Here is a 13,421-nt window from a genome sequence, read left to right on the forward strand (position 1 = left end):
AGTGGTCATGAGACCACACTTTGAGAACCATGGGTCCAAAAGAATACTCCCTTCTCCATTGACAGTAGGGGCATAGTTTGAGAGCCTGTCAGGAGAGCACAGACGTTGAAGCCAAGCAAGGCCTGTGTACCAGTCCTAACTGAGCCACATTCTGAATCTGGACTTTAATGTGTCTGGACCTCATCTGTAAAATGGGGACAATGACACTTAATTTGCAGGTTATTATGAGGTTGAGAAATAACATATATCAAGTGATGCTGATTGAGATATTATGTAAGTACTTTAGTGTTTGTGATTGGTAGTACTCTGCTCAGAAGGTGAATAGGAGATGGAGAAAGGAATGTATTTAAACCAGTAAGAGCACATTCAGAGAAACAGTAGGCAGTGACCGAGTTGAGGATTAAAAATAAACATAAAGAAATTAGTCTGTGTTAAACTAGATAATAGCTTGGTTTGTTTGGGTGGCAGTGGGCTTGGTGAACCAGCCTTAAGACCTTTTTCATGAACATATGGCTAATTTCCAATCCTTTTTTATTCATTGAATCATTTCTCAAGTTCTGAAATGACTAAAGCACATCCAGGAAGAAAAGAGAAAATGTATGCTCTTATAGAAATTATGTAGGAGTAAAAGAGTTAAACCAACCCGTTCAAAACAATACACGTGATGGCACAGAACAGTTTTGCTGTTCGTGCCCTATGAGCTGTATGTGTTCAGGAGGATAGCAGTCGACAGATCAGGGAAGGCTTCGTGGAGGAGGTGTTTCCGCAGAGTGAACACTGGGTAGGGATGAAGGGGAGGAGAACATTCCAAAAACACAAGTTGTTTTGAACAAAGATATGAGGCAGGAGCTGGCTTATTGGATTTGAGAACAAAGAAGACCCTCATTTGACAGGAGCTGTGTGTTCACTGGGCATACTTGGACAGAAAGTGAGAGAACTAGGTAGAACCAGATGACAGAGTACTTTAAATATTAGCCTAAAAATATGAAATGATGGCAGTGTTCTCTTAATTTGTACAACATTTACAGTGTGCAAAGCACGTTCGCACATCCTATCCATTATCTCATGCATGGATTATTCCTACAATCATATCTGTTTTATATATTAATGAGTACCTATTAATAGAAACGTACCTGCTTTGGGTTACCCTTAAGTGCGCCTTCACATTGTTGGTTTTTATATTCTTTGTGGCTTATCATTGTTACCTGTGAGACAGTTGGCCTGGTGGCACCTCCTCTGCCATTGCCAGGAGTAAAAGTACAGTGCAACTTACACAGAGATGAAGAGATCTCAAATAGGAGAGTCTGAGCGAAACAGTAATTAACAGAGAACCCAGGAGATCCAAGAATTCAGATGGTTCAAGAGGTAATTAAAGGTTTAGCACATTAAAGTCAGAAGGGACTTTAGACACCATCAAGTCCAGCCTCCCCTTGATTCAAATGAGAAAATGTATGCACTCAGTCTCCAAGTTCCAAATTCAAAGCTCTTTCTACAAAAGGACAAGATTTAGATACCTCAAAATAGTACTTTTCAACATGTGTGTATTTTTAAATTGTCACGTTACTTTTTTAAACATGAAATTTTCAATATTTAAAACAAAGCAAGGCTGTCCTAGTTGAAGGATGTCCCTCCCAAGAACTCTCTGAGCATCATAGAACTGAATTTGAAAACCCTCATTAGCAGGGATCCCCAACCCCCCGCCACGGGCCGGTACCAGTCCGTGGCCCGTTAGGTACAGCAGGAGGTGAGCGGCAGGCTAGTGAGCAAAGCTTCACCTGTGTTTACAGCCGCTCCCCATCGCTCACGTTACCACCTGAGCTCCACCTCCTGTTGGATCAGCATAGGCATTAGATTCTCAGAGAAGCGCGAACCCTACTGTGAACTGAGCGTACAAGGGATCTAGGTTGCGTGCTCCTTATGAGAATCTAATGCCTGATGATCTGAGGTGGAGCTGAGGCAGTGATGCTAGCACTGGGGAGCGGCTGCAAATACAGATTATCATTAGCAGAGAGGTTTGACTGCACTGAGACCGTAATAAATCAATTGCTTGCAGAAACACTATCAGTGAGTGGCAAGTGACAATTAAGCTGCATCTTATGGAGTAGACTGGACATAAGGAACACACTTTGGGTGTCACTGTCTCCCATCACCCCCAGACGGGACCATCTAGTTGCAGGAAAACAAGCTCAGGGCTCCCAGTGATTCTGCATTATGGTGAGTTGTATAATTATTTCATTATATATTACAATATAACAATAATAGAAATAAAGTGCACAATAAATGTAATTCGCTTGAGTCATCCCAAAACCATCCCCCGCCGCCAGTCCATGGAAAAATTGTCTTCCACAAAAGCGGTCCCTGATGCCAAAAGGTTGGGGACCGCTGCTCATTAGGATATTGATTGCTGGTGTTGTGTGGGGAGTGGATGAGAGCCTGAAGTCAGAGGACTGGAGATTATGAGGGGAGATCAAATTTGGACCCTAGCACAGAACACAGTATGAGTCTTTCATGTGAAGCTCGTCCTTCCTTTTAGTGACTTCTGCAAATGAGAAGTTGAGGGTTTAAGAGGAAACTATAACAATAAATTGGAAGACGCTCTACAGTAAGGTTGGAAAATGAATAGTTCAAGTGCCAATACTGGGAATGTTGGATTCAAGGTAAAGATATTGACAGTATCTCAATGATTCTTGTCAACAGTATAAGAATTCCAGCTGGAGATAAAGATTTGGGAAGCAACTGTATATATGGTAAACTGAAGCCAAGTAATTATCTTCAGGCTCATAGAGCTCACTATCAGTATAATTCTTAAGTAATGTTAGCCAAACCTCTGCATTCCTTGGACATGATTCATCTTCTCCAAGACTGTATAAGCAGCCAGAAATAATTTTGAATGCCCACAGGTCATCATCCTAATAGCCATTTAAATTGTTTTTCCCCATCATATCCTTTCTTTAAAATTTTTAACTTTCTAAGGTCTAAGGCTCATGATGGCATTTCTTTCTACCAGAAATTTCTGGTTTTGGACAGTCAGAGAGCCAGATATGTCTGAGCATTGTTTAACCACTAAGTTCCAATTTTATCTATCTGCAATATAAATTGTTATTGGATAAGATGCTTGCATGATTCCAGTGGCTGGAATACATTGACTTAGGTCATTTCTGGCAGTTACTGATCCAAAGATTGAAATGAAGAGCTTGTTCATTTATCCAAGAGACTAACAGTGTCACAGGGTCAAAGAAAACACAACCATTTAACCTTATATTTGAATTTGTATCTTGAGAACAAGACTTAAGATGTTTTAGAGGAGAGATTCTTCTATTCAAACCTTGAATGGCCAAAACAGATGGTTCTGTTTTAATATGTGAATATGATTAATTCTGTTTAGTATTGGAGATCTATATATATAATGCCCCAAAAGGCGTTTAGACACAACCTTCTTCCTGAAATAATAGGGCTGAATCAACCTGTTCAAGCCTTCCTTGGAGCTATTTTTCAGACATGGAGTTATAAAATGTAGTCGAACCTAGATATTAAGTGATAAATACAATGGACCCAAATACATTATCAAAAGCAAGTTACAGGAAACAATATTTTCTATTATGCACTAAAATGGACCATTTGTCATCCAAGGACTTTGAACTGGGTGACCCGAAGAGCTATGTAGAGATATGAATAATTTCCATCAGGCACAGGACTATTCTATTACAAAAAACTCACCCACTTAGAGATGATTCATCCAATCTAAGTGAGTGGCAGGAGCAACCTTCACTGTGTGGGCTTTTGCCCTGTAGATCTGCAGTTGGCATGTTAAAAAAAAACGTTATCTCATTCTTTGCCGTTTATATAATATCATATTCCAATCGTGATCCCCGTGGGCCCATGTCCAGATATTGACTTCAAGAGGAACATGTTTATATCATTTCAAATTTGGTATATATGAATTCATTTTACTTCGGGAGGAATAGGTTTTTAACCATTCAAATTTGGTTTCCACGAATTAATTTTACTTAAAAAAAAGGAAAGTACCTGACGATGTCTCACAAAGGCTGAATTTGCTATTGATTTCACCTTGACCAGCACAAATCATTACCACGGAGCATTCCTGTCGAGCACCTTAACCTCCATAACCCTGTTGCAAGACACAGAATGAGCCCTCAGAAGTGTTTAATTAGTTAGAACTTTGCAAGGTCTTTTCAAAATCCTCTCAAGGCTCTCCCTTCCCTTCCCCATCTCCTTTTTGAGATTGCAAGGTAGTGCTTCCAGCTTTCTGTATTTTTGAAAGAAAGCAATGAATAAGCCCAAGAGTTACAGGAAATCTATGACATTGAAATCTGTCTCTGCACATCGTTTTGATGTTTCCTTTTTGAACTTCAACTTGACATTGCTTCATAAGTTACATTTGCCCTTCCATTTTTTTTTTCTTCCTCACTCACTTTGAAAAGTTTGGCTTAGTTGTTAATATTCCACACAGATTTCTGTAGCTTTTCTTTTTTGCTTTGTTTTCATAAACTCTGTGGGGGGTAAATATTCAGCAGGGTGAATGTGAAATCAGGCAGACAACTGCCATTAGCCTTATCAGGATTGCACATCAGATTTTCCAGGCAGAGAACTCAAAAGGTGTCTACCTTTTGAGCTCCTTTGCATTAGCAGCAGGAAGATAAAGAAAAATGGTAGGCTTGCAGCTCTTTCAAGGATAAAGGTTATAACCCTTCGTTCAAGTTAATACTTGTTGATGTTATAACTTTTTTGAAAGTTGACCCTTTCAGCCTCTCCGCATATGCAGCAATGCATCATCCCCATCAGTAGAGGATTTGTAAAATTGTGTTTTGCTCTTTGAAAAACATGAAATTGCTTACAGAGGGGTAAAAGGAGAAAGGGGCATTTATTCAGGGACCTAGAGACCTCCGCTGGTTAAGTGACTTGTTAGTGTTTTTCCAGTTTCATTTATTGCTGGGAAGATAAGAGAGCTTGGCCTCAACACTAGTCATTTCCTTTTGAATTAAATTATGGAAGATCAGTAGCCTCACTGAATAAAGATACTGAGGTCAGGTCAGCAAAGAGACGAGTTAAGAATATTGAGTAGCATCTTCTAATTAAATACTGATACCAGTTCTGACTGTTAGGTTTACATTGGTAGGCATTATCCTATGGAAGTGCCTTGTTACAAGATAACATTCCAGAATGACAGCTGTGCTTCTCTCCTGCATGAACTTTGTGCTGAGGGTCTTCTGCCTAAATGTTTGCCATTATAGTTACCAATGGCACGAATTGTGCTTTAGGGAAGGCTTGCTATTGATGAAGACTTTTTAGGGAACGTAGGTTAACATTGTCTTTATCTCCCTTAAGAACAAGGAAAGAAAATATGACCTTCATTGAAGCATGAAAAAGTAGGCATAATTTGGGTGTGGAGAGTGGAAGAGGGCATTGGGCAGTGTGAGAATTAAGTGCTGTCTTGAATTCCTGTGTTAGACTGTGGGCAGGACTTGATTTCCTGAGAAGGTTTTGGTAAAAACCAGGACTCATTCAGAGATTTGGAATTCCAGGCCCATACACTTGTGGATAACATTCTATCAATATGAAAGAAGTCAATAGTAGAAAATGATGATAGCCTCGAAGGAGAAAGGAGTCACAAAAAGTATCCATATGATGTGTGTGAGAGACACCCAGAAATATAGTGCCTGAAATAAGAAGCTTATTTCTCTCCCATGTATCTCCCATGTAGGCAGGTGGGTCTGCTGCTGCTTTGCTCCACAAGGTCATTCAAGGGCCGAGGCTGGCAGGTCAGCATTTTCATCCTACATAGCTTCATCTCTGAGCCCAAAGCTGTTTCAGTTGTTACTTTTTCCAATCAGTGGGGAAGGGCAGTGAGAGTACAGGACAAGTATCTTTAAGTCAATAACCTGGAAGTTGCTCTCATCACTTTCACACACACCACATATCATTGGTATGAACTTAGGCCCATGGTTACCACCAGCTGCAAAGGAATCTTGGAAATGCAGTGTGTAGCTAGAAAAAACATGAGCCCAGCTAAAAGTAGTAGGCTGGTGGTGGGAGATTTCTCTTATTAAAAGGAAAAAAGGAAGAATAGATATTTGGGGGGAAGGGCAGTTAATTTTACCATATGACTCATGGTAGTGTTATTCATTCTGCCTTTAGTAATGAAAGAACCAGCCACGTGGGCTGCAAAAATGTGACATTCAGAGTCGGACATAGGGTGGGGTGTTTTCTAAAAGCACCCCCTGAACTTCTACCCAGCTTTATAATTTGAATAACCTCTGGAAAAGGAATTTTATTATAAGCCTGTTTTTGTCCCTTGACTGCATATGATAAACATGGATTGAACATACACTGAATGTATGTCTCTGCTTTGTGAACTGCTATAGCTCAACCTAATTGGATTCAAAAAATAAATGACATTCATGTGGCCATTGAAGAAAATGTCTTCTGGGAATGTAAAGCCAATGGAAGGCCCAAACCTACATACAGGTGGCTGAAAAATGGTGAACCACTGTTAACTCGGGTAAGCAACTGGGTGATAATTGTGTCTTAATATTTACTGTAATGTTGAATGTGGTGTTGTTGCTATGGAAACAGAAAAATGACCAGTTGTCTCCAAAATAGTATGCAGCCCAATGCCATAAATAGTGGAAAAAGTGAAAGCGAATGCAGGTGATAAATACAAACGGTACATAAATCTGATTCTCTAGCCTTGTTCAACCTTTGGTCTTCAGAGATTAACATCCCTGGCTTTACAATTGGAAAGTTATGCTGAAGGTCTGGAACATGTAATTGTGCTAAGACACAAATTTGCGTGTATGCTAGACACGAATGAGTGAGTAACACCTTTCAGCATCCAAATTCTCCCCTTCCGTGTGGTTTTATTATCATCTTCCGTCTGAGGAGACTAGTGGACAACATGGTCCAGTATGTTCACCAGCAAAATGCCCACTCTGCCTCAGACGTTTAGCAATGCCATATGCAAGCTCGAGACTAACATCTCTAATGCAACAGAAATAGAAGAAAAACTAAAAGTGATGAGTGAGGCGGGAGGCACCAGCCTATAGGCCCTGAAGCAGGCAGTAGGAGCTGAGAGCTCAGGTATAAAAAAAATCCTCTCTGGAGACAAGGGTACAATATCCTTGTGCAAAAGCAAACAAACTGCTGCCTGGCTTAATAGGACTCTGTGACGTAAGAGAGGTAAAAGGTACCAGGTTATGCCCCCTACTGGCCCTGGATGGGAATTGCAGTAGTCCCAGCATCCTCCCAGATCAGGACCTGAGAGAAGCCGTGAGTAGTTCTGCTTCTGGACCAGCGGGCCAGGGGTAGAGGTGGAGGCAACCACAAAACTGCTAAATAGAGGGCAAAATACAGACAAAAATAACTCCTTTTCAAAATAAGCCTGCACACCAATATCCCAAACCATATGCAAAAAAACTTTTTTTAGAAAGATAACCAACCTGTAGAACAGTCTAAGACAGAAATCGGAATAAGTCCGTTAAGGATGCTCAAAGAGATAACTGAAGGAATAATGCCCATAAAAATAAGCGAAGATGGGACCTTAGAATGAGGAACAATTGTGTCTAGTTTAACTTTCCTTATGTATTTTCCTCCTGAAGTCAAATGTTCGCTGAAATTTGACATTTTCCTCAGGCCCCAAGTTGAGAGCCAGTTTTTTGTGCTCAGGTTTCCTCCCCCGTCAGCCCCCAGAGAAGAGCAGCTGCTCTGAGCGCTGGCCAGGACGTCAGTGTGGTGTGTGCAGCCGCCGAAACGGGCTGGTGTGATGAGCCTGGCCCACACCCTGGCACCCACACCTCTGCCTGTCACTGCTGGACTCTTTTTGGTCCCATGATTCTCTCAATTCTAAAAGCCAAACTCAAATCGCTAGAGTGTAAGTACCCAGGTAACTGGCATCTTCTTCCCTTTATTTAATGTGAGAGAACATGGACGCGTAGGTTTGATCAAAGCCTAATACGGTGTCCACCCAACTAAATCACAACCCTGGGGCAAACAGAAAACCAGGATGTCTTTATATATTTTACTTTCTTAAATGGCAGGTCTTCTGGAGAAGAGGAGATCCTTTTGGGTACTTATAAAACTTGACCCCTCAAGTTACGTAGCCTCAGGCTGATGAATGAGGATGCTCTATTGTTCCATACACTAACTTTGCTTTCTTCAGATTGGCTACCAGCAGGTGGTCCTAAGCTTAGATCGTGCCACCGATAGCAATTGAGTAAGGGAACGTTAAATTACTAATACCTACTCTTTTTCTTAGTAAATTTCGGCTGACGTTAAATATTTGTCTCTGCTTCATCCAAGAAGATTACAATCCTATTAACCTTCAAAGTGTTGCCTGATTATAATCTGAGCATCTTAACTACTCTAAACGGTAAACTTACTTGTATTTCCCACTCCTCACCCACAGTTAGCACAAAGCCTTGGAGTAAAAAAAGCATTTTAAATTTCAAGTTCATCTATTTAGAGGGGATATTAATCTGACTGGTTTCACTGTTAAATCAATGAGAGCTCAAGAGAGTCCTACAATTTAAATTCCATTTACCAACTGATGTACGGGTTGTTCCACTTAGCATCTGACCTGCCACAAATTTAGTTGACAGATAAATAGATCATGGTATGTAAATTGCTTATGTGATAGCTATTTTCTTCCCATTAAGCCCCTTTGATATAACATGCAGCAAAATTGCCTTAAGGTCTCAGTTGTAGAAGGTCATTGTTTTGTGTTCCTCTTTTCTTTCACAGGATAGAATTCATATCGAGCAAGGAACACTCAACATAACAATAGTGAACCTCTCAGATGCTGGCATGTATCAGTGTGTGGCAGAAAATAAACATGGAGTTATCTTTTCCAGCGCAGAGCTTAGTGTTATAGGTGAGTCTTTATACTGGAAAGAAAAAAAGTAAAAACACTTAGAATCACTAAACTACCATGTCCTCTGCCAAACATAAACGTTCAATCCAAGAAAAGGGGGTGAAGAAATCTTTAGACCAAAGATATCACTCGAGAAACAAGGAATGCATTCTGCAAGCAATAAGAAGAGACCACTTTCTAAATCAGCTTCTCCTGATGTTTACAATGGGTGACGCAGTTCCCTTGGCGCTCATTTTTATTCCTCTATCAACCCCTCTTCTAAATTGAATGACGTTGATGAAATGCTTTGGCGTCTGTTGCTGTCACTCTGATTGGGCTTGGAGAGAGGAAGAGCGGGCTTGGTGTGGAAAGGTGTATTTGAACAGCTAGCAAAGTGCATCTTATTCTTTCACCTCTGAATTTTCCAGGCTATGCCCTGATGTCCTGCCCCTCCAGCTCCATTTTTCACCATGTGCCCCTTTCCTTCTGCTCTTCAGCAATGCTGAGCTTTCTGTGCTGCATGTTCACCACCCTCCCTTCCTCCACAGGGCACTTGGTCCACACTGTTTCCTCTGCCTAGAGTGCTTTTCTGTCTCCTCTTCATATATCATGCTACTGTTGCATTTTACATTTGCTTATGTGATTTTTCTGTCTTTTTCTCTAACTGTCCTATAACTTCCCCATGATGTCCCGGACCATATTTGGTTTAACTCATCATTTAATCCTCAGGACTTAATACAATGTTGAAGCACAAAGTATGTGCTCAATAAATAATGAATGAATGAATGTAAGGATGAACAACTGTACTAAGTGATGAAGGAGTTGAGAGACTGTTAAAAAATGAATTAATGAGTTAAGTAAATCATTGAAAACACAAGTTAAGTGATTTAACAAACCTATGGACATTAAAAAAAAAAAAAACAAAACAAGGAAACAAGAACTCCAGGCCATCAACTTGCATTTGTCTTGTAGAAAAATCTTGACTCTGACTTCAGAATTTATCTTAAATATCTAAGCAGCAGTTCTTCTTAGTGAGAACATAATAGAAAGATTATAAATAAGAGAAAGGCAGCACACAAAGGGAGCTGATTCCATAAGCCCTGATAATTTTCCCAGATTCAGAGACCTGACTTGCCCTTCTGTAAAGCACTCCTTGGTGCCTGGACTGTAGATCTGACGTGCATAAGTAGTTGCTGCCGAATTGAATGTCCTTCCACCCTCTGCAAGGTAAAAACGGATGGAAAAGCTTCCATAATTGTTGTTCTCACCACATTCTTTACTTGAACCAACATCCCATCAAAGACAAGAATTTGTGAGCGTTCACAAGGCTGCAATCTTTCTCAAAGGGGCCTCGGAGAATTCTTTTCTCCCGGAGTCATCATCACCTTGGCTTGGCCTGCTGTAAGGATGACCTAAACACACATATCTCCCACCCTATAAATATTGAGAACAGTAATTCCAGCTTCCTCCAGGACAAGTACAATGATCCCACCATGGCCAAATGGGCTCTGATTATTGATAGTTAGAGCCGATTCTTGTGGAGCGCAGTTCACGAAGGTAGATTGCTTTGGATGTTCTGCAGAAAGAAGTGTGTTCTCTGTTAAACACTATGTCAGCTGGTTAGCAGAACAGCTAAAACTGAGGGTGTGTGGCCTAAGAAATGAATCACATAGTCCTGAAACCTTCTAAGTGAGTGCTGGCCAATTGCTAAGTCTGGGGACGCCGTGATAATTTTAAAAGATTTTGTAGGTCCCTTAGTTAAAATGAAAAAATTCGACAGTAACAGATGACTGGAAATCATGGGACATAGTCATGGGATAAAGATAGAGGATGACTAAAGTCCCAAAAGCAGAGCCCAAAGTGAGAAAGGCTGGTAAATGATTTTTATCAAGAACACGTACCCACAGCTGAAAATAACAGTATGTAGAGATGTGTATGTGTGTATACATCCATCTCTATATATCCATATCTATATCTATCTCTATATATGTATGTTATGATTTACATTTATATATCCCAAGATCCTCACCAGATCCTTTCCCTTCCCCCTTCCCAGGGTTCAAGGCCTGTGAGGTGGTAATCACTGCTTCAACTCTTACATTCAGGGGTTTATTTCAAATCATTTCCAGTTGGAACTAATTCCAAATGAATTCTTGATCTGAGTCCTTTCTTAAGTCCCTTGAGATCAGCAAGCAAGATCAGTAAAGATAAGATTAAAATGCCTGAGAGGTTATTTAACGCCCGATTTCAACCTTGTTGAGTACGAGAAGGGTAAGGCATGTCAGTAAATGATACAGGCCAAGCAAGTGGTGAAAATAGTAAGTCTTCCAGAAATTCAGGAAAGAGTTTAGCTAATGGACTGGGCTAGTCAGGTGAGCTTTGAAAAATAATTTTTGTACAGGCAAAAAAAAAAAAAGAAAAGGACCAGGAATATTGCAGAATAGAGTGAAATGGCCTGAACAAAGGTTCAAAGTTATAAAACATCTGGATAGTTTCTCGCCCATAGAGAATCCTTAATGTTTTTCAGAATTTTTGATTCAAATACATAAAGCGTACAGGCAAACTTTAAACTTGAAAGAGAAAGATGGAAAAATTAATTAACGGCCAATTTTAGAGGATCTTAAACAACAAGTTTAGAAGCTCCCTCTTTAATATCCCATTTTTCCTGCCCCCCCCCAAAAAAAAATCATGCTAGTATATTCCAAGTGACTTGAAGGGCAGTTAAGTATTGAATGGGTGAATCCTAGAGTCCATCTGAAGTGAAGGAGGGAGAAGACATTTGACTATTTAAAAATAGACATAAATTAATATTGGTTAACTTGAGTAAGCTCTAATACGATTGTGTTTCACAAGTCACTTTGTTTCTTGTCGAATGGTAATAGTTTGACTCTTATGGATCAAATAACTGAGCAGTTATTACCTGTATTAGAATCTTAGAGAGGTTGAAATGAACAAAGAAACAAAATGAAAACAAGATACTTCAGTATGAGGAAGAAAAAATGGAGGTTGGTTCCAGCTATCGATCAAATTTCAGCATCCTCCAATGCTAGAGAGGAGATTCCCTTTCATGCTGGGTAATAGCTCTAAAGTCATGAATAAGAGATGGTTAGGAAGCATATATTTAATAGGCTTTTCCCTTGGTCTTGTTTTATGTGTTCTGTCTGGGTATTTCATGTATATGTAACGTATCTATAATTAATGGATTGAAACTGCTAAATAATTAACCTAGGTGCTGGGTGATTTACTCACCGGGTGGGTGAATGCCATAGGGAGACTTTTACTTTGAGGTCAGTGTATTAGAGTAGGCCTGGTTAGGAGTACATCAAATAGAAATGTCCTTGTTTGTGACTGACCTATTGCAATTGATAGTTTATTATTCCTCAAGGCAACTGTTCCCAGACTTTTTCTCCTGTGTTAGCCTAGGTCATGGATGAGATTCACTCGTGTGACATATGCTCGTGGGCATCCCTGGGGTGCTACACAATTCCCTGGGTCATACCATCATCGCATCTCCCTCTCCACTTATGAAGGCATGTTGGAGTTAGAGTGAATAGACTCTTATAATCGTGAGGAAATGTGAGTCTTTTATAAAAAATATAATTAAAAAAACCCAAACTAGTATTTTATTGATTTAAAAGTAACTTTTCTAATGAAATATTTCTATTCATGTTTAATGTTTGTGTCTACTTAGGTAGATGATCATACTGGTTCTAGGGAATGCTGACTGAATTGCTAAACTTGAGATGTTCTGTGCTGCTCCGACAGAATACTAATGTCATTCTGTATATATCGTGTGGTAAAGAAAGAGGATACCTAAGCCCTCAAAAGCAGAGGCAGGGATTCAGGTACCTATGAGTCACTGCAGGAGTGTCCTCTGGGAAAAACCTGGAAGAGAAAGCAAGCTAGGGAGGCGATGGAGGGCAGCTGAGCAGGGACAGGGTCTCAGATGAAGTCTCGCCTATATCGCATCCTGGAGGGGGATGTCTAGAGTATAAACTGCATCTCAGAGCTATTCCCACCTTAGGCAAGGAGGCTGGCCTTTTAAAAAAATCTCCGTATCAGTTATTCATTGGACTGCCCTTTAGGTGGTGGTAGCAATGGCAGGGCAGATGGAGCAAAACCTCCCAGTCAATTTCTCAGAGAAGGGGAGACAGCTGGAGATGTTAGACAACCAATGCTCGCAGCAGCTGGGGCCAGAAAAAAGAATCTGAGTGAGGGTACCAACAATTCTGTACAGAAGACAAGTGGTTTGCTAGAGCAAGATGCTTGGGTACTGGGTCCAGTTTACCTGGGTCATGCCAGCAGTGTCACTAGAGTACCTTTGATTTTGAAATGGGATGAACTATCTCAAAGAGCAAGTGGGTGTCTTCACATTCAAGTGGTCTTGAATGTGACCTGAGTTGGCCAAGACTGTGTAAGGGATAGAAGTAGCTTCACCCTGAGGAGTTTCTGTCTGATGGTTCAGGACCGTGGGGATTCTCCTGGCCCATGTGGTGGAGAACATCAGACCCTGGCAGGACATTCCAATGCCATTAAGGAACTGATGGTCCAATTA

The 13,421-nt window shown here is 40.5% G+C and overlaps 1 protein-coding gene across 1 annotated transcript in view; it reads left to right on the forward strand.

Annotated features, from left to right (window-relative positions):
- CNTN4 (contactin 4) overlaps positions 1-13,421 on the forward strand; it is a 496,981-nt gene that overhangs the window by 331,333 nt on the left and 152,227 nt on the right. The window contains exons 8-9 of the mRNA XM_027121429.1: positions 6,384-6,520; positions 8,758-8,887. Of these exons, the coding sequence (XP_026977230.1) occupies positions 6,384-6,520; positions 8,758-8,887 (267 nt within the window). The remainder of the gene's footprint in view (positions 1-6,383; positions 6,521-8,757; positions 8,888-13,421) is intronic.

The sequence above is a fragment of the Aethalodelphis obliquidens genome, unplaced genomic scaffold (assembly GCF_003676395.1).
Source record: "Aethalodelphis obliquidens isolate GAN/ISIS:26980383/991018 unplaced genomic scaffold, ASM367639v1 scaffold22, whole genome shotgun sequence".
NCBI lineage: Eukaryota > Metazoa > Chordata > Mammalia > Artiodactyla > Delphinidae > Aethalodelphis > Aethalodelphis obliquidens.